General features: G+C 37.7%; 1 protein-coding gene across 6 annotated transcripts in view; it reads left to right on the top strand.

Annotated features, from left to right (window-relative positions):
- Positions 1-21,379, top strand: part of gria4a (glutamate receptor, ionotropic, AMPA 4a) — a 122,939-nt gene that overhangs the window by 83,585 nt on the left and 17,975 nt on the right. For all 6 annotated transcript variants that reach the window (XM_008425509.3, XM_008425507.3, XM_008425511.3 and 3 more), the window contains exons 14-15: positions 12,662-12,860; positions 17,463-17,710. In XM_008425509.3, the coding sequence (XP_008423731.1) occupies positions 12,662-12,860; positions 17,463-17,710 (447 nt within the window). The remainder of the gene's footprint in view (positions 1-12,661; positions 12,861-17,462; positions 17,711-21,379) is intronic.

Below are 21,379 nucleotides of genomic sequence, written 5' to 3'. Positions count from 1 at the left end.
GACGTTATGATTCAAAAACGTCACCAACAATCACAATGTTTCGAAGTGTGAATAGCTCTGAAACTACTTGAGGAGACAAGTCAGTGCTGCCCTGTAGAAGACAAAGTATTAAAGCATGTTGTTCTGTGTTTTGGATTCTTTTGGTCCTTTCTCAAACCAGCCATCTTTCCAGTCAAAATTATTTTCATTCCCATCTTCAAAAGAGTGTCCCATCCCTCGATGCACATTAACGGACAAAACTTCACTCAGTGAGTTTGTCCTGCTAAAATGCCACTCTGCTGAATGTTTGTCTGGATGTTTTATTGTAAAGGTGAACCCTGGTTAAGTGGTGTGTTTGGATCGTCAGGTGACAACAATCCAAACGACTCGTGTTACCTTAAAGGTACTGTCTGTGACCTTAACAGTCTTATTAGAGTGTTTGTTCTGAAACTTTCAACTCATGTTTGGAACTGAAAAGGCCTTTTACTGAAAGGTAAAATGTCTTTTAAGAAACATTTGAGGATTCGGGTTTCAACTTCACCTCTAAATTCCTCAAACCCAAGTCTAACTAAGCGTCTGTGTGGTGTGTTGTGGAAACTAGTCTGATATTTAAAGCCCCCACTTTACAACTTCCAGGACTAAAAGGATATGCTGCTAACATTTTGGACCCAGATGCCACGTTACATCTTAAACGGTTTAGTGGAGTCCAAACCTTGATGCTTCAAAGCCGTTTATGGTAGCAAAAGTGGGACCAAGACAATATTTGACATAATTTCATTCCTGGATGCTTTATACTCATCTGAAGTCTTTAGCTCCTTATCAGCTTCTCGTTTTGTTAACTCTGTTACAAATACTTTTATCTCAGTTAATGTCTCTGTGTATGATTTGCTTGTATTACCGCTGTTTTAAACTTGATTCACTGTTTTTGTCTGTATTTTACATGTACATCATAGTTTTTATCAAAAAAAAAAAAAAAAACTCTGTTTGGACCCAATGCTGCCGGCCTATCCGCTGGGTCTCATAAAAGTACAACTAACGATAACTCCGTTTTCAGTGTCAACAATCATTAATATTTTTTTATTTTATTCTTTTCAGCAGTGTGTCCGAGAAATGCACAGAATGTTCAAAAATGTTATTAAAGATTCCCTTTTCTTTATTTTTTCCCAAGCTAAATTATACCAAGCATTGCTCAGTCATTCCCACTGGATCTTCATTAGCATTTCTTTATTGAGTAAAGAACAAAAATTTTCCAGCAGCTGCACAAACTTTGCTTTCTTCTTCCTCCTCTTTTGCTCTCTCATCCATCTCCTTCACAGTCCTGACACCTGTCGTCTCTCTCCTCTCCCCACTTCACTGAGACTGACAGGCCAATTCTAACCTCAGCACACTAAATGGAACACACTCACATCTGCTGCAGGCGCACACACACACACTCGCAAACACACATAAATTGCATACACGGACACATTTAACAAAACCACACAGAAGAAAACGCCCACTGCTCAGTTTCACAACTTTTCAGTAGGCACATGTGCACTTCCCTGTGACTTAAAGGCCCTGTTCATAAGCTACAGCTGTCACTGCGATAATGTGATACTTAACATGAAGCCAGCGTTCGTCATATAAATCACCGAGCTCTGTCAGTTCAAGTACAGCCCTACTCTTGCATAGCTTGGGATTACTGCGGTCTTAAATGCCAGATTACGTTCTGACAATGAGAAGTCTGTCACTTACTTGTTTGTCCTTCTCTGCGACTTTCCTTCTTTTTTTATCTATTTGGCTTTTTAAATGAGGCAGGATGTTTCAATGCAAATTAAAGTCTAAGATGTCTCCTTTAGAGTGACGGCTCGTATGATTTATCTTGTGGAGTCGGTGTGGATGTTTAATATATAACAAGCCCCAGGAGATAAACCGTATTGGTTCAACTGATATCAAAGCTGCGTTTAGCAACGTGGCTCTGCTCCCAGCGCATGCAGCGCTTTTTTTATTTGGATGGGAAACTGTCTTCCTACTAACATATTACAACTATTCAAATTGTTTATTGATCGGAAGACTTACGAGTCCCAAAATGCACTTGTGTTGTCAGGAATAGTGGTACTTTATAGAGCACTACATACACCACTGGCTTTTTTTTTTTTTTAGCAACGTCCCTCTTCTTGCTAACATTTGAAGACCGGATTTTTAGTATGCATCACTTCTTGTCATGTCAACAGATTCTCCCACTCGAGCCATCGATTTCTACCCTCCTCTAGAGTTACCTTGGACTCTGATTAATGATCTCCTTTTGAGGCTTAGGTGGGCAGTCATGTCTTGATAGGTTTACACTAATGTCATACTTTTTTCCCCATTTTGGAGGAGTATTGTGCTACGTGAAATGTTCAAAGTCTTGAAAAAAACATGAGACCGTTTTAAACTGCAAGACGTCTCCTTACTGCCAGTGTAGGTAGGCAGACATACTCTTATCATTTTCTCTGTCAAGTCCACCTTCATGGCTTGAAGCGAATTGCAAGCAAGATTTCTTCTTGTCATTGTTAAATAAAGATCATATTTAAGAGGCCAACTTCTAATCTTTATGTCTAATCTAATCTTTTTTGGAGAATGTTCTTTTTGAAGAAGAGGATCTGTTCAGTTCTTCCATCTGCAGATTGCGTCTCTGATTATTGCCGGGTTTGTAGGTGTATGGCCATGTTACAAAATTATATGAATTAATGTGTTTTTTTCCAAGTGTGGTCTATGAAAAGTTGGAAACAAAAAGGCACCAGCACTCAAGACAAGAGCTTAAAAGTCACCGTGACACAGTCGGTGACAGATCACTTGTTTTCCTTTGCAAGCTGCTGAAGCATTTTTGAGCAAACTGAAGTGGAATTAGCTCCTCTTTCATTGATTCTGTACTTTCTATGAGAAGCTAGCTGCGTTTTGATCTTACTAGAGTTCGCAGATACTTTCCCTCTTGTGCCTTTGATGGTCCACGCATACACACACACACACGCGCACACACGCACACACGTGCATTCAACAGCAGCACACGATTCTTCACTTTCCCCTGATAACAGTGGTGGAAAAAGACTCCAAGGAAAGAGATATAATCAAAGGGAAAATTGACTGGTTTTATGCAGATCGCATAGATTAGAGGTTTCTGAGAGCTTTCACTTTCAGCTTTGACTTTGTGGGGGTTTTTTTGTTTGTTTTGGTCTGAGTTGCTGCTGCTTCACTATGGCACACAGTATGTTTGTATGTTTATTACCCCTTTCTGAGCTCACCAAAGCAGATGAGGGCATGTGTTTCATGAAGAGGCATAAAACTACATGGTAAAAAAGAGAATATGTTGGTCTTTTAGGCTTACAAGCAGTTTTTTTTTGTTTTATTTTGTTTTTATGGGAGTGTACGGATGATTTTGACAGGGAAGTTAGCTTTTAGATCAGGGATTCTCAAGTTCATGCTCAAAATCTCAAGTGTGATCCCCACTGGGGAAAAAATTCCAGGAGAATACTGAGCAAATCTGTTTTTGACAAGCATTGCAACTTGAAAACTAAGAAAATTACCAGTTATGACATTGTTTTCTTAGACAGCAGTGGTCTTTGAAATGTGTTGTAATGAATATTCAAATTTTATGAGAAACTCTTAAGTGTCTTATAAAACGTATGCATGCTTGAATCAGGAAGTGAAACTGATATCTTGCACTCCTTTCCAATTAATTGGGCAAACAGTTTTCTGACACCTTGTAGCATTTCGCATCCTTTATTCAAATATTCTTACATTATTCAGAATGGTACCATAAATCTGTGGCATACATGCCTATTATTTTCATTTAAGGCAGTAAAGAACCTGGAATAGCAATCATCTCTTAATCTGAGGCGAGGTTCATTAGTGAAACCCAGTAAAAGCCAACCTAATCTTATCTTTCACTTTTAGGAGAGCACATAATAGGGATATGTTATATTTTACCGGCATACTTAAAGGGCATAGTTTTTTATTTATTTATTTAATTTTCATTCTCATTAAACTTTAAAAAAATATGCTTAAAGCCAAATCTACTCAAAGTATTTTTATGTGCTGCCAATGAATCAAACATTTTTATTTCAGAAAATATTAAAAAGCCTGGCTCATTTGATATATTGCTGCAGAAAGGAAGTAAAACTGGCATCCAGACTTTAGGCATAAATTCATGTGATGGATGCGCCTTGGAGGCGCAATGCTCTTGAGATTATAGCCTTTGAAAAAGAGCCATGTCATGCATATCATAATGTCATATCATTTTTCTATCTCCTCAGTTCATTTCCTCTAATCCCCCAGTCCCTTGTTCACCTTTGCGAGCAGGTAAAATCACAATGTCAAACCTTACATAGGCTTCAGTCACACAAACTTTATCACAAGTTAGATAGTAGGCTCTATTTAGCTCTAAAATTCAGGGCTGCTTTAAAGATATCATAAGCACACAATTGCTACATTTGTTCACAATGTCTAAATAGAACAGAAATATCAAATAAAATTGTCTTTTTACTTGAATAACTTAAACACATATCATGCTGGATAACAATCTTCAGATATCATAATACTATGTAGTAGTATTGCAGGCTTCAACGCAAAACTGTGATAATGGAGTTTTACCATCAAATGATCTCTTTACTAAAACCCTAAATCTTTTAGTAGGTAAATAAAAAATGTGCTGTCGAGCCTCGGAAGGAGTTGAATTGAGTGGGAAAGAAATTCAAACCAATTTCTCCCTCTAGATTTCTCTGAGAGATCCCTGGCAATGAAACGAATGAGAACGGTCCATTGACAAGCACATAGGGTGAATATTGAGAATGCAGTTTAATGAGATTGTCTCTGACCCGGCTGCAGGAGTCTGCAGGTTTCTACTCAACTTTCAAACTATTGAACGCTGCTAAGGAAATAGAAGTTTTATAGATTCCTTATCTCCCCTTAAATATAAGAACCGGTAAAGGATTTTACTCCTGTTCATTGTATCATGATGAGTTGCAATATTCACAACCACATCCACCTGTTTTCCTTAATCTCTTATTTCAGTTTTCCTTTGTTATCAAAGTATCATGGGATGAATATACTTTATTATTATTTCACCGTCTTAAGGATTTGTACTATTTTTTTGCTCAGTGCACAGCAAATTGTGTGATTAAATTGTTGTTTGTCGTTGGGTATTTGGCGGACACCACTACGCGGTCAGGGATTGTGCTCCACATCATCGCTTTATTTTACACTTTCCCTGGCAGCGGAGAGGCTGTTTCTTTGGTCACGTGAATGCTAAATTTGACATTTACAGAGAATTTACGAGGGAACAAAGATAACAATTCAGGCTTTTCAGAAAACCTCAAACAAATGAGCTCTACTTTTTTTTTTTTTTTTGGCATTCTTTGCACTTTCGGTCACCGATATGGTCATGAACACCATATTGGGTGGTGTTCATGACCTTTTTAAGCCTAAACTGATAAGATATTGTTTAATTCTGCTTGTTTCATATTAGTGCATGTGCTGGTACGCCATTGTTTGTTTGTATGTGTGTTAAGTTACTATCACAGGTCCATTGGTATTCAGTGTGGGTCCCTCCCTCTGTGCTGCAGTCATCTCTGCAGTCTTCAAGACACAGCATAAAACACACCCTCATGCACCTCTGCTCTCATTTTTTATATTTTTGATCTATGCTTCCGTTTTTGTTTTTGTCTTTGTCTTTTTTTTAAATTCAACTCAAATGTTTGCTCTTTCAAATTTGCATTTCTTCACCGATTTACCAGGCGTACATATTGCTGTGCCATGCCTGTATGCAGGAAAGTGACGTTTTATCTGTCCTGCAAACACAGCAAATTGTTCTTCATGCACTTTTCTGTTCTTGTACCTCTCCGTGATGATAGCTGTCGTCGGAAATGAGAACATTCACCCATATTGACCTCGCATTACCACGGTGACCTTGATAAGACCGCCAACCTGTCAACTCTTGTTCCATGTGCTTCAAAATGATGATAACGGTCACCCTGGTCAAACCCAAAGGCGGACAGGCAAAATGACAAATAAGCAGAGAAAAAAATATTGTTCCTAAAGTTTATGAAATTGAAGAAAGTCTACTGACTCTGAGAGACCCTTTTGTTGGGAGAATGAGAAGTGGAAAACTGATCGCAACCTAATATTAGTCTCAGGAGGGCTGGCCGTGTCTATGAACATCTGAAATTACAGCCTTCTGCCTTTGAGGGCTTCTGTGTGTATTCTGGGGTATGTCAGCTACTTGCTTAGGGGCAATTATGCACTTGTGAAGTATGTGTGTTTTATGTGTGTTAGTATTTTTAAGCATCATGTGACAGGATGGAGGAAAGGTGTGTGTTAAATACTTAATGGGAGCAGGAGCTCCTGCTAATGGCACAAGTAGCTAACTGGAGAATTGACTAAGTAATACATATTAGGTCTCAAAGTCACTGATTGAAAACCTGCAGCTCATATTGACTCATTTCATTTATGATTTACCTTCTGAGCCTTTCCTGGTGACTGATCACTGCTGTTATTTCCATATTTGCCCTCCAGCTACTAATCTTTAATCTGTTAATCATCTTTTTCAGCTAAGTCTGTTTGCTTCCTTCTCCTCAATCGAGCTCGATTTGTTGGAAAGTGCTTTAGCCTGTTTCAATCAATTTCATCAGTTCGCCTTATTTCGCATCACTGGTTGTTTTAAAGGGAAAACAGAAAATGGAAGCAGCTGAGAAGAGTGAGAGGATTTTCCTTCAGCCTTTCTGAGTTATCATCATTCACATGTTCGTGCTTTTCCAATAACAGTAGTGAAACTTAATACATGTGTGTTGGCTATTGATCTCTAAAATAAATGTTCTGTCTGTTGCCCAACTACACTTGTCATCCCACACCAAATAAGTCTAATGATGAATGAATTAAACCTGTAAATGGAAATTTTACCAATTGCATAAAACAAGAATACAAGATGTTCAATATTTACAGTTACAAAAAAATAAACATGGCAAAAAATATCTGAAGCTAAACAATATCGCCGAAGAACAGAAGGTAAAGGTATATAACAAGAGGAGAGATTTGAAATCTTAGGTCTATGAAAACAAAATAATATTGTAAACAATATTTTTGGGAATAAAAACTGTTTTCTTTTTTATGTACATAAACACAGGTTTCACAAAATGTTTCAAAGACTATGTTACTAGTGTGAAATAGCTCCAGGTTTATATTTAGAATGTTTTTATGCTCTTCTAATTCCATTTTAAATTTTGTTTTAGGAAATCTTTGTTGAGTATAAAATTATCCAGCTTTGACTTTACCAGTCGGAGTATTTTACACTTGAGACTTTTCTGGGGTTCATAATAATCTCTTAGATTATCTGCACCAAATTAAATCCCATACTGAGAGCAAGTGAGCAGCACATTAGCAAAAACAAATGAAAAACACGACACCAAATTGCCCAAGCTCATTAAGCTGGAGGAAATTCTGACCCAAAGTGAACTGGTGAAATTTTATTCCAGCTTAATGCAGAGGATATTTGTGTTTAACTCTGCTCAGTCTTTGACACCCCTGTAAAGTCTGTTTCTATCAGGTTATCTTGTGGATTTGAGTCGTGAATTGAGTCAAACGGGGGCAGCACATTGTGTAAAGTTGGAGTTGTCTTTCATACACAGACTTATGACTTCACTTGGATTTGAACTCTTTGACTTTAAAAGACTTGCTGCTATCTTACGCCAAAAAGAAAATATCTTACAAAGGAAAAGCGCCTGGCGAGCGGCAATGAATCCTTGTCAGACGTGCAATCTAGCCCACTGTGCGCCCCCCGCCATGTGCCAATATCTCCTCCTCTTGTTGCTACAACAAGCATGCTGCATCTGCCATTTTGTTTACCTGTTTTTCTCTTGGATCCTGCGATGACAGCAAAGACTCGCCGGTGGTGGAGAGGCCCCGCTATCAAGCAGGGAGGTCTACGCAAAGTTGGAGAAAGAAAAAGAAAAAAAGCTTTTAGATTTTTAGTCCAGATAGAAGCAAGTGTCTCAGTCTGATGGACTGCGTCAGCATTTGTCTGTGATACCAGAAGTGTCATAAATGTGTTTGTTTTGATTAATATTTAAAGTAAAAACTACATTAGTATTGATTTTCAAAAATTTTGAAGTTTCTTTCATTTTGGTGATTGTTCTGGCAATCTTAGAGGTCCTCTTTAAATAAAAGGCTCAAAACTTTTATGTCACTGGTAAAATTGCTTGTTGAAGACACTAAGCGATGCTCACTGTACTTAAAAAAGCACATGTCTTGTTTTGGTTATAAAAAAGTAACCAAATACAGCAGTGTTTACAATGTTCAATAATCATAAACATGACTTCCAAATGGATTGTTCTGGTCTTGAGCTCGGTCAGGTTTGCTTCCTGAATAGATGCAAAGCTTTTGTTTTTTCTTTTTCACTTCTGAGGGAAAAAGAAAGTTTGATTGGATTCAAACTTAGAAAACAAAAATTCTGATGTGAAAACCAACATCCTGGGAAGTTAGCCAGTCAGGAATGGATGCCTGGCCAACCTGGAAGCTGCGTCATATTATTGGCCAGTCAGAACTTTTTCTAATGAAACAAGGACATTTGACTTCAAATGCTGTCTTCTAAGGAGCGCTTTGCACATTAAAGGTATTTTAAATACATGTCAGAAAAGGCTTCACATTATAGATTTTAGACATATAAAAAAAAATACAATTAAAGAATATAAAATACTGAATCTTCATGATTTTGTGTTTTTGTTCTCCAGGTTGCTTTACATAAATAAGAGGGCAGATTGTTAGAAAATCCTTGTTATTCCAGGTTTGTGAGAAAGTTATCATATAATGTAGAAGGAGATTTTTTAAGACCAAATAGTTAAAGAAAGCAAAAGCTCTTATGAAAAGATCAGAGTTCATGGATTTGTCCACTCCACCTTTCTTCGATCTAATTTATATCACATGCTTCGTTTTCTCTCTTAACTAAACGACTGAAAGTGTGGGTGACTTAGAAGCACCTTTTGTTGAATCTGCCCAGACTACCAACAATAAAGTAGCAAGTAACTCCATGTATTTTGCTGGTGGGTTCATCAGACAGTGTAATGAGTGATGAATCACCTGCAGTTCTCCTATTTAAAAAGAAATAAGAATCAAGCCTAAAATGATTTCCAGTTATTACCCAGCAAAACGAGCACAAATGAAACAATATGCACACTTCAGTCAGGTGATAAAAATCTGGATGCATGGGATAAGAATAAAAGTATTGCCTAAAGCAGAGTGTGTGAGAAAGAAAGCCTGGGAAAAAGAAATACACAGAACGCCATTAATCTTTCACACAGAGAATTGGGGAGGCAATCTGTTGGCTATCATAGATGATACATGACCTGCTATAGGACGATTCGCCTGTTGCATACCAACTCCAAAGCAACTCATGGATGCGGCACACACAGCAAAGGCATCCGTTCCAAATATACACTCCATACGGGCTTATGGAGGAATAGCACGCGGTATTGAAAATAAAACCAAATATTCTCTAACTTTACTCTATGGCCATAGGATGAATTATACTTCCTTTTTTTATTTTTTGTTAATCATAAATAAAAGGAATTGGAAGTAACTGGAGAAAAGCCAAATATGTACAGGATTTGTGAAGTATGTGCTAAAGTGGTTATTTTTTAATTATAGTGTTAATCTTTCAATTATAGGGCAGCCCAAACAATCAGATAGCTGATTGATAATCAGTTTTAGGTCATCAACCAATTAGAATTCGTCTGACATTCGCCACGGGCCTTTCTCTTAGATTACACCTGCTGTTTCCCATCTTGCCATGTATGATTGAACACTGAAAAAAGCAAAATATCTTGCATGTGTCTAAACATGAGGAAATTGAATGCTTTTAATGGAACATCGAGTCCGAGTACAATAAGGTGCGCCACATTATTTCTGTGTTGTGTGTTTTTATGCTATTTCCACTTGTTTTCTTGAAATAGTAAGAACAGAACAAGTCGACGTGTTCCTCCTGTCGTCCTCCTCCCACTGTTATCTGACAAGGTTATTCGTTTTATCAAGTGGAAACTGTTGTTGTCGTACCAACGTTGAGCAAATTAGCAACGAAAACCATGTTTCCCCATCTGCTGAGGACATCTGCGCTTTGGGAAGGTTGCTGAACTTTTCAATTAATTTCAACATCTGTAATTTTTCTTGTATCTATTGGTGTTTTAGTGAGCATCTGTATATGTCAGTCCATTCCAAAAGTCTTCTGAAAGTGAAATAAAATCTAACCCTAAAAAGAAGTATTCTTCAGGGAGCCATCAGAATCTTAGACTGGTTCATTTATTCATATAAACGGATCAATACCTCAGAGCCAAGTCTTATCAATTCAACTTTGTGTGTCAGGAAGTGTTAATAAGAGGTGTTCTGGCCTTTGAACGGCAACAGAAAGCAGCTTGAAAAAGAGATCATTTTCTGCGTACACAGAAGTTAATACACCTCCCAAATTCCTCTTCTTTCCTCACTTCAGCACAAACTCGTCAAAACCAAATACACACTAGTGAATTCAAATCAGGTTGAGGATGTTGCTAAATTACTAGCTGTCCTTCAGTTTAATATTTAGTTGCATGTAAGAGCGTGTGATATACCTAAATCTGAGGAAGGGGGATTTAATCAAATCAAAGGAGTCCCCTTTTCAAATAAAGCGTTTCAGTCTAACAGAGCAGTTAACGTCTTTCCCCCCCTTGCTGATCAAGAAGAACTGCATCTTGTTCATGCATTTAAAGCAGGTTCTCCCATGAGTAATTGTCTCTTTAAAGACTCCCACACCTACCTGATGGCCATATGAAAAAAAAAAATGCATATATTGTATTTATAAGCAAACCACACACAAGACACCACCTATTCAAACAGCCGTCTTTACCGAGTCAAACGATGAAGAATCACTTGCTATTATTGAGACTCTTATTAAATTTAACTCTAGCAATACTGCTTTGTCCTACAGGCAGCACTTTGTGAATTCATCAAGCCCAGTTACTGTGAAGCTGTGTTTGAATTAAATGTACAACTCATTTTGCAGTGCGCATTAGATCAAACTGGCACCTCTCTCACCTCATTATTATCTTTACAACTGGTGGCTTTTTAAGATTTGTGCACCTACTAGTTCCGCGTTAGACCTTTAATATAAATTTCGCCCACCGAAATGTTCTCTGCTCTCTCTTTGATTCTTGACCGAGCAACAGGGGCGTTGCAAGATATAAAGCTGTGGTGTGGGGCGCGATCTGAACATGAATGAAGTCTGGACTGAAATGTTTTCAAATGATCAAACACATTTTAATATCAGAAAAAAATCAACCTGAGAAAACGGTTTATTAAGCATGAACAGCCTGAGCCCAAGTGAATTCGAGCTTCGAGAGAATTCGAGATTCGAGAGACAAACTGATAGCTTAGACAACATCGTCCAGGATTATCAGGTAGAGGGCAGAATATGTGGTGTTCTCCTTCAAACACCATGTCGACCACATGACAAATATTTCCTTTTTTCCATCGAGAAAATGCTGTAGCCTCCAGTCATCACCCCCTTGTTGGGGTGATGGATGGATTTTAGACTGGCTTTTGTATTTTGGTTGCTCCGTTTCACATTTGTTCTCAAGTGTCTTTAGATTGGAGCACGATATGCTACTTTTGGACATCTCTTAGCCCATTTGATGTTTTTAGTGAGTGATATCCTTGAAATGGATATTCTGTCTATCTTATTACACCCAAGTTTGCAGATGCATATTCAACATTTCCTAAATATTATGAGCTGCTGTGAAGTTTTTGATTTTTCAGCCTTTTCATAAAACGTCCTTCCATATAGTCAGATGTTCTTGTAATCTTTAAAAGTGGGCTTTTAGGTACTATGTTTTAATAGCAGCAGCCTTTTTGGTTGAGTTTGACTGTGAATAGTACTGGTACACAGAATATGTGAAGACATTTAATGGGAAATGTGCATTAGGAAAGTGTGTATAACAAAGCCTTTGCTGACTAATGTTCCTGTTTCCTTCCCATTAGACAAGCGAGGTATTTTACCAGCTCCACCATAAAAAAGTCTAAATGTCTCAGTCTCGCATTCCTCGTCCGTGTTTCCTCTAATAGACTTTGGTTTTGTTTGCTCTCTTTGCCACTTCTTTGTATAAAACAAGTTCATGCAACCAAAGGAAAATTAAACGAATTGCCACTTACTTTAGCTTGCAATTGGTGCATGAAGAGACTAAACATAGAGAAAGAGACTGAGAGAATGAGGTGCGGAGTGAGACGGCGCAGCGCCCAGATTGCAATCTGTTTTGTCAGGCCTGTTATTGTTGCTGCTGAAATGCTTTTTAGGCCTGAAAGACAATTACTTTGGCAGCTCCAGCAGGTTTACAGTCAGACACACTTTAGTATTAAAAATGCTCGTGTAAAACAGCAGCACACCGTCTTGCACATCCTTGACGGAAGAATCAGATGTAATGTTTTTTTTTTCTCTCCATTCTGTCTCTAATCTTATTTTAATCTTTTTTATCACTCTAAATCACCTTTTACCTTTACCATCTCCATCTCCCTCATCTACTTTCTCATCTATTCTATCAAATCATCTCTTTTATCTGCCTAATCTCTTCACTCTCTTTCTCTGGAAATACTTTTCCTCTTCTTCCCTTTTCTCCCTCGCTCTCATCACTCCCGCCCCCCTCACCGCTCTTTGTAGGTCACTGTCTGGACGTATTGTCGGAGGTGTGTGGTGGTTCTTCACTCTGATCATCATCTCCTCTTACACAGCCAACCTGGCTGCTTTCCTCACTGTGGAGCGGATGGTCTCGCCTATAGAAAGTGCAGAGGACTTGGCTAAGCAGACAGAGATAGCCTATGGGACACTGGATTCAGGCTCCACGAAGGAGTTCTTCAGGGTATGGACTCTCTCTGCAGACTTAACTTTGTCAAGAGATTTTGTTCGATGTGTTTATTTATTTATTTATTTTTCTTAATTGATTTATGTGCCAGACAATAAAATCCATAGTAAACGCAAAAGGTAGTTCATTTATTAACCTTTTTAAGATAAAACTTTGGTCAAAAGTAATCTGACTGATTTCTGTGTCTTTAATTTCGTCACTAAAGAGAAAAATCGTATGATGAAAAATCATAAGATGAATTTGTTGACCAGCCGTTCCACGAAGATTTGACTTTCTTCTGTGCTTTTCTCATTTTATAAATAATGGCTGCCATTAGAAGTGTATTTAAAAGCCCTGCCATACTGACAGGCTTCAAGGATTTTCTGTCCTGTTTGTTTTGGAGTTTCTCTAGATCAGTGTATGCTCCAGTCTGAGCCTCATAAACTGTGGCTCATCACAGTTAATTCAAGATGTTACAGAGGGTAGGACTTATGTTCATATTCTGTCGACTGGCTTGACTTTCTAAATTAAATAATCACTTCGATGGGTGTTTTTTTTTTTGTGCTTACTCATATCTATGTCAAATATAAGCTTTTGTCTCTTTTGAACATTAAAGATGACAAAATAGCATAACATGTTAGACACTATAATATATTTCCATCCCTATTCGGTGTTTGCAATTATGCTACAAAGACAAGGATATTAGCCAAAATACTTAAGACAAAGGTTTTCAAAATGTTTTTTTTTGTACTCTAAGAGGTCCACTATAAGATAAATTGCTGTTTCTTAAATGGGCTGGGAAAACATATGTGAAATTGGTATTCCATGTCTCTGAAGCTTTCATTGTAACTCTTTGGGTTGAACATAGGAAGGATTATGTGATATAATTTACTTTTCTGGAGCTTTAGTGATGAAGCACTTATATGCTTTTTTTTGTTTGCTTGTTGGTTTCAAGAATTCATTCCCATGTTTAATGTTTACCAACAGTTTATGAAGGATTCTTGAGGAATCCTCTCAATTATAAAACACAGCTGAGCAATGTTTATCAGAGTCCTTTCATTTAATCACTCTCCCACCAAGTCACACAGAGTTATTAACTTGCTAATTATCATCAGAGTAAATTATACAGGAAATTAAACTATGTAAACGAAGAAAAGAGAAACGTATAGAGCTAAATGCACTGCAGGGAGCTCGTACGGGAAGCACAATTAGACGGAAAGTAAATTATCCCAGAGAAAAATCACGACGCCTTTTGTGCCATTTTAACAAATATATTACTGATTCGTGTCCCACCAACATTTGATAACACCAAAGTGAATACAGTTATGAAGTTTTTTTTTTTTCCTGCTGACAATAGCAAAAATCTACGATAACATTATACACTTTGACCCCAATATCCTCCATCACTTGTGTATGTGCTTTTGTGCTTATGCGCTTCTATGCTTCTGAAGGATATGTGCACTGGTATTTTTGTTTGAGAATGTTGTGTGTATGGGTGCATGTGCGTGTGTGTGTGGCGGTGGCTGAAGAGGGGGGCAGGGAAGGGGGGTTGGTCGAGGAGCTAGTGGCAGATAGTTTTTACTTCTCTGAGCGGCTCTCGCATCATCAACATAACGAGCGTGCCGAAATCTGTGGAGGGTGAAAAAGCAATTTAATCTCCCACAGCTGAGGGGGATTCGCCACCACCATTAATTATCTCTGAGTGTGTGTGTGCGTGTGTGTGCGTGTGCGTGCGTGCGCTTGTGTGCTATGGAAGTGCAAACATGCATGTATGCACATTTAGCTAAATTGTATGAATACAGTTGACAAGCGCATGGATGTTTGAGTAGCATGTAAAACGCATCTGTTCCCGTGTGTATTTAGAAAATGTGTGCATGGGAGGCCTGAAGGTGACTTGGAGCATCCATTTCCTCCTTCACAGCCACACTCATTGTTAAAGAATTTAGAAAAGCCACAGTATTTTGTCACACATCTACCCCTCTGGGGCTAGACAGTGTTTTGTACGTGCACAGAAGCTTCAACATTACTGTCTCCTCTGTGTCCCGGACATTACACAGACAGATGAATGAAGGGGCTGCAGAGGATGACGAGAATTTATGATAGCTTCCTCTGGCCAGGGTGAAAAATAAAGACAAAGGTTGGGGAGAAAGTCGGGATATAAGAGAGAGAGAGGAGGGGAATATTGGTCCTCTTGAATATGAATGGCATTATTATAGGATAGGTGTCCGTCACGCACCATCAGCACCCTGACACACACATACATATACCATCCCCTGGTGCTGGTTTCACTTCCTCAGGCCCTGGCTTGTTACTTGCAAAGCAACAAGAGTAACATTTAAATACCAGGAGGAAAGAGAGGGAGAAGAAATCGAATGCTTGTGGAGGATGCTTGTTATTTTCACTCATGAGTAAACACAATTCACACACTTGGACAGAAGCAAATAAGTTCTCTCAAACACATACAGACTGGTGAAAAGAACCGCCTTATAGGCGGACGGAGACCGTCGGCTTTATCACTCCGGACAGACGCCTACTGAAAGACTCCTCCGAATGTGTAGCTGCATGATTAGCATGCAACTGTTTGAGTCATTTGAAGTGAGACTGATGCTTGACTTTTTGAGAGAGATATAGTGTTACATTCAAAATGAGATTATAAAAGTCATTATATGCCAGAGCATCAAAATGGTAGATGGATAAGACAGCCTTCAGTCAGCAGTGTAATTTTATTCAAAATTCAAATTGTATTCCAATCGGCTCTAACAGTTTGGGTGTACAGCATATAAAGCTATTGCAATAAATCCCAAGCTTTTAAAAACGCATTTATTACATAAGCAGCACTAAATTATACCTCACTGTGGTTACATGTCATGTCATTTTGTCAATTTATTAAAAAGCATCTATTAAATTCACCAGCAGCTTTCACTTTTAAATATTTCTGTTAAGTCTCAAATGCAGCAAATACATTTTAATGATTAAATCCATAATTTGATAAGCAGCAAATATTTTAACCTTTGGAGGGGCATTAGGAAATAGACGCAGATTCAGTGGAAATAATAGTTGTTTTAACATAAACGTCTAAATACATTCAAAAACTAAATATTATTCCACATAGTATGGTAGACATGAACTGTTTTTCTTTTTTACGTCTGATAAGAAACAATATTTTTATATTTTACTGTTAAATGTACAGTCAGATGTGAAGGTGTTATCGATCCTAGAACCAAGTTGGTTGTAAACAAATGACTCTTTTAGGCTTCATGAGGTCATTTTTACGCAGGATGCAGCGTTGCACCACAGCGGAGCTTTGTGTTGCACAGTAGGCAAAGTTTTACAAAAAAAAAATGTGAATATTATATTTGACAAGTAAAAGCTCCCTGTTTGTGTGCAGTGCTGTCAGCTGCAGTGCTGGTTCTGTTGTGTTAGAGCTAACACTCTTCATCCTGCTGGTGAAAATAAAAACAACAAAATCAAAAAGGAGACAGTTGGTGACTTGCTGTGATACACAGAGAGATGTGACAACTGTATTATAACTTTCTACTTTCAGCTCAGTTGGGATCTGGGAGCACAAATAAGTCTTAGCAAGCCGACCACAGAGTCAAAGTATTATTTAGTGAATTAGTGTCTGTTTTTGGTTTGAAAGTCCCGTGGTTGTTTGGATCAGTCTTGCTATTGAATCAAGAGTTTTTTCCCCCCCGATTTAAAAAAACCTTCTGAATTATTCCAGTAAAAGCCTCTTTTTGTTACAGTGCCTTGAAAAAAGGCAGAACATGTGCGTACATGTGTTTTTATTAGAATTTTATGTAAGCATTATGAAGGTAAATTAAGCCTAGTGACTCAATTGTTATCCCTTATGTTTTATACTTTAGATCTTTTTGTAAGATCCCTTTTATGAACATCAGTTTCTGAGCCATCGGTGGGGTAGATATGAACTATGCCTGGGTCGCACCAACACATGAGTACGCTTTGATCTACACCAAGCCGTCGGAGTCATGATTGTCTGTTCAGAGTTGATTTCAAGTCTTCTACAGGTTGCAACAAGTTTTATTCCAAATTTATTCTGTTTTTGGCTTTTTTCCTCTTCCCATTAGCTCTGACTCGTTTCGAACAAAGCTATCCCCACACCATGATACCACCACCACCATGTTTCAGTGTGGGTTTTTATGCAGTGTTAGATTTCCACCTCACACAGCACTTTGCATGTAGGTAAACAATTCCGTGTTGGTTTTGCCTAATCAAAGTATGTTCTTCTAACATGGTTGCTTTCTCCCATACGTGGCTTCAAAGTGCAATTACTTTGCACTATTTAATGTTTTTCAGTTACAAATCATTTCTCATAATGTCATGACATTTGGATTCTAGTGACGTATCAGTACCTCAACGGAAATGGTAAATAGATTTCTAGGCAGGGAAAAAAATGTATTTCATATTATTAACACGTTTTTTTTTTTTCTTTAACTTCATAGTAAGTGTTTTAAAAGCACCCAACATAAACATTTTTCAAACGTCTAATAGCCACAAAAACTGTAATCTGCATCAAATTCTGCATCTTTACCTTTGTGAAACGATGCCTTCTAATGTGCAAATAACACTCGGTTTCTCCTCTCACCCGCTCCACCCCAGAGGTCCAAGATAGCCGTTTACGAGAAGATGTGGTCTTACATGAAGTCCGCAGAGCCGTCCGTGTTCACCAGAACCACGGCAGAGGGCGTGGCGAGAGTGCGCAAGTCCAAGGGGAAGTACGCCTTCCTCTTGGAGTCCACCATGAACGAATACACGGAGCAGCGGAAGCCTTGTGACACTATGAAAGTGGGAGGAAATCTGGACTCCAAAGGATACGGCATTGCCACACCGAAAGGCTCACTGTTAAGGTGGGTGGAATAGTGTAACAATAGGAAACAGTAGCAACACTGATACTGTACTATTGCTGCAAAATTCCACCTACCCTGCTGTGCCTTTTATCCCACACAGATCGGACTGTCACTGCTGTCAGGTGGCAGGTTTTTTTTCTTTTTTGAAACTTACAAATCTATAGAACTGGAGTAATGATCAATCTTTTTTTTTATAGAAATTAAACTACAATGATTATAAATTAACTCTAACGTTATGCATCAGTTTTCACTTGGCAGCAGTGACAAATAAATGTTGCAAATTAAAAAAATTATATCATCATGCTTTCTCATTTGCTTTAATTTTTCTCTTTCTTGTTTTCCTTTTTTTTTTTTTTTTTTTGTATTGTGTGTAATTGTTTCCGTCACTGTTTCTGCTGTACTCGTCCTTTTCTGCCACCTCTCTTTTGATTTAGGGCATGTCCCCTTCATTTCTCTGTCCAGTGTCGCCATCATCCATACATCTCATTTGTGGTTCTTGCCTCTGTTGCACTGTCAGCCATTCTTCCTTTTTTTCCCATAGGGCCAACTACCAGGTAACTTTGTACATTTGTCTGCTGTCTTAAGTGTGTTTTTCCATGATGATGATGATAATGATGATGATGGTGATGATGATTAGAATAAATAATATTTAAATGTATTCACAGAAATCTGCCATGAGGAGGGGTAGGACCTCAGACTTCTGGCACTTTCTTCAGAGCCACAAAGGGGGGAATTTATAGACAATCAGGAAACATAAAACTGAGGGGCCTGGTCAATGGGGGGACTAGAGAGTAAAACCAACAAGGCTTCTTGAGCCAAATTGCAAAGTCAAAATTAAAATGAGTATTTTTATTGAATATCTGGATGAACTACAACTGTAGTTTCTTTTTAAAGAATGCCAGATGAAAACGTCAAATGATGCAGTACTTTTATATCAATGTTTTCATAAAAGTTTGATTAAATCAAAAAATTATAAGATAGAGGAAATGAATGAGAAAGCAATTGAATTCAACTACAGTTGGTCATTTTGTTTTGGCTTTATACCATTTTAGTCCTTCACTCCTCTGACTTATTGGCTTGAGTTCACAGTAAGAGCAACCCAGGATTTTATTTCAGTGTGACATTAGTAAATCTAATTCACTTGTCAGGTCACTATGTGAACATTACAAAGACTTTGAGGTACATTGTGCTTTGCAGCAAACTCGAATCAGAAGTCAAAAATGGGTCCTGATTTTGTCTCGTCACCATTTTGCCGTTGCCATTTGGACCGTTCATGCAAAAAAAAAAATTATTTATTTCTCAAGCAGTGGTAATTTTAATACTTTTCTTTAATCGTTAATTATCTACTGTGAGAAAATGCAGTTTTCCCTTTTATCTCAATAATTCATACTTAACTGAAAAGAAAAACCAAACGATGCATACTGGTTTCAGTATTTTGGATATGAATCAACTAGAGGACCTGAGAAATCGTATTTTTTGTGTGGATGTTAGTAAAATAATGCTCCTCTTCATAAGAACATTTATTTTATGAATGACCCAGGCAGTTTGTGCAGTAAGAAAAATAAAATAAATAAGCACATCCAAGCAAATTTTTATAGCTGGTGATCTACCTCTTGCCCAAACTCTCTTCTTTTCTAACACCCGTCTGTCCTCAGAGGAGCAGCTCATGACTAAATGAAATATAAATTCAAAAACCTTCGGCCAAACCTAAACCGACCAGTCACACAGGAATCACTGCTATCTGCAGGACCATGTAAATTCCACAAGCCTTAATTTAATTCATATCAAATGAAAAACATTTGACTTTTCAAAAACATATTGAATTGTATCATGTATGGCCCTGTTTGGAAATGTACTAACTGCTACAGAAAAAAAAAGGAAAAGCTTTAAAGTTGTTCGAATAGTAATAAAATCTGACCTAAATGACCTGATTTTTGTTACCCGCTCTATAAGGGAAAAAAATGTGAAGCTACAATTTTAAGTGGGCTTTCCATAATACCACAGAGGCTGTTGATGTTAAATCACAAATAAATTCTGCAGTATATTGTTTTTTAAAAATAAACATTTTTAACACAGCATTTTTTGTTATTAGATGACAAAAGTCCTGACAAGCTTAAGTTTGTAAACTAACAGATGCGATATGATGTGATAGAAGGAAACGATCATAAACTGCTTTTGATTTTATAGAGATCAGTGTAAGCATAAAGATACGGTAGACTACAGTACTATAAAGCTTATTGTAGTAAAATGTCAGATAAGTTCCTGTCAGCCGAAAGGCATTTCGACACAATTCTGCAGCACACACAATGTTTAGTACTGTGTAACGTGCAAAATCTTTTTATGTGATTGAAATGGAGCAGGTTAAGATCCATTTCAACTCCATTAGGCGTCATTGCACTCCAGATAAAACCCAACCTTACCCTCCTCATTTATTATTATTATTATTATTATTATTATTATTATTATTATTATTATTATTATTATTATTATTACCAGGCATCACACACTGCTAAGATAGCCCCAAAAAACTGTATTTTTTCTTCTAAATTCAGTAAGTTTCTATGTCTCACTCTAAATCTGCTGTATTACTGTACAGCTTTTGTAGGTAACATTTATCGAAATGTAGTTTTTTTGGGGGGGGGCGGCGGGGGTTGTTTTTTTTAACATATTTTTAAAATCTGTCACCATGTCCTGACAGTATAATATGAGACACATAATCTGTGAAAAAAATCGAGCTCCTCTGCCTCCATCCTGTGGTCCTACTGCCATCTGCAGAAATACACTGCTTCTGGTTAAAAACAACCAACCAGAGCCAACACTGTCAATCACACTCGTGTATGCACTGCTCACACCATTCCTTTTCTGCTCTGCTGTGCTATAGCTCCTCCCATAAGTTAGCAGGCCAAACATGGCCACCGATGACAAACAGTTTTCCTAGTACATAGGCTGTTTCTCCGCCATTACCGCAGCTCACCTTCCTTACTAAGTTTCACCAGCTTCTTAAAGAAACAGAGGTCAATTTCAAGGTTTAAAATTGCAAAGTCATTTGAAACTTCAGTTACTGAAGATAATTTAAGGAAACATAGTTACTTGAATGTCCTTTAAAATGGCACTATCTGCTTGGAAAATACATAATAGCCCCTTTTATCCTTAAATGATTTCATTTGGAATTTATTTGATAGCCAAACACAAATTAACTCATCATTTAGAAATTGTTTGAAAATTATACATAGCCTGAATGGTTTTTAAATGGCATTTCTATCCATCCCTCATAAGTCAGGGACAATCTTTTGCTGCATGTACAGCTTTACGTTTTTGATGTGCATCACTATTAACATTGGACATCTAGAAACAAAGATAGTTGAAAAGGATTTTTGACAATTTTCCTTGCAAAAAGGCAGAAATTTGGTCACATATTAAAGAGAAAATCTATAGACATAATTTTCTAATTGATTATTAAATTTGTTTCAAACTGAATATGGCAAGACCTTAATGGAAATTATAAACCCAAAATTATCAGAAAATGAGCACCCCCCCTCCCCCCCTCCCCCCCACACACACACAAAAAGCCCACCAGTGGTTCTTTTTCTAACTTTACTCAGGTTGAGTCGTGTCTGTGACTCCATCCATCACCCAATATCAAGGCTGACGTACTGCTATGAACTCCTT

Source organism: Poecilia reticulata, chromosome 13 (genome assembly GCF_904066995.2).
Source record: "Poecilia reticulata chromosome 13, P_reticulata-male-v2, whole genome shotgun sequence".
Classification (NCBI taxonomy): Eukaryota; Metazoa; Chordata; class Actinopteri; order Cyprinodontiformes; family Poeciliidae; genus Poecilia; species Poecilia reticulata.
The sequence above is the reverse complement of the archived record's forward strand: the minus strand, read 5'-3'. Positions and strand labels throughout refer to the sequence as shown.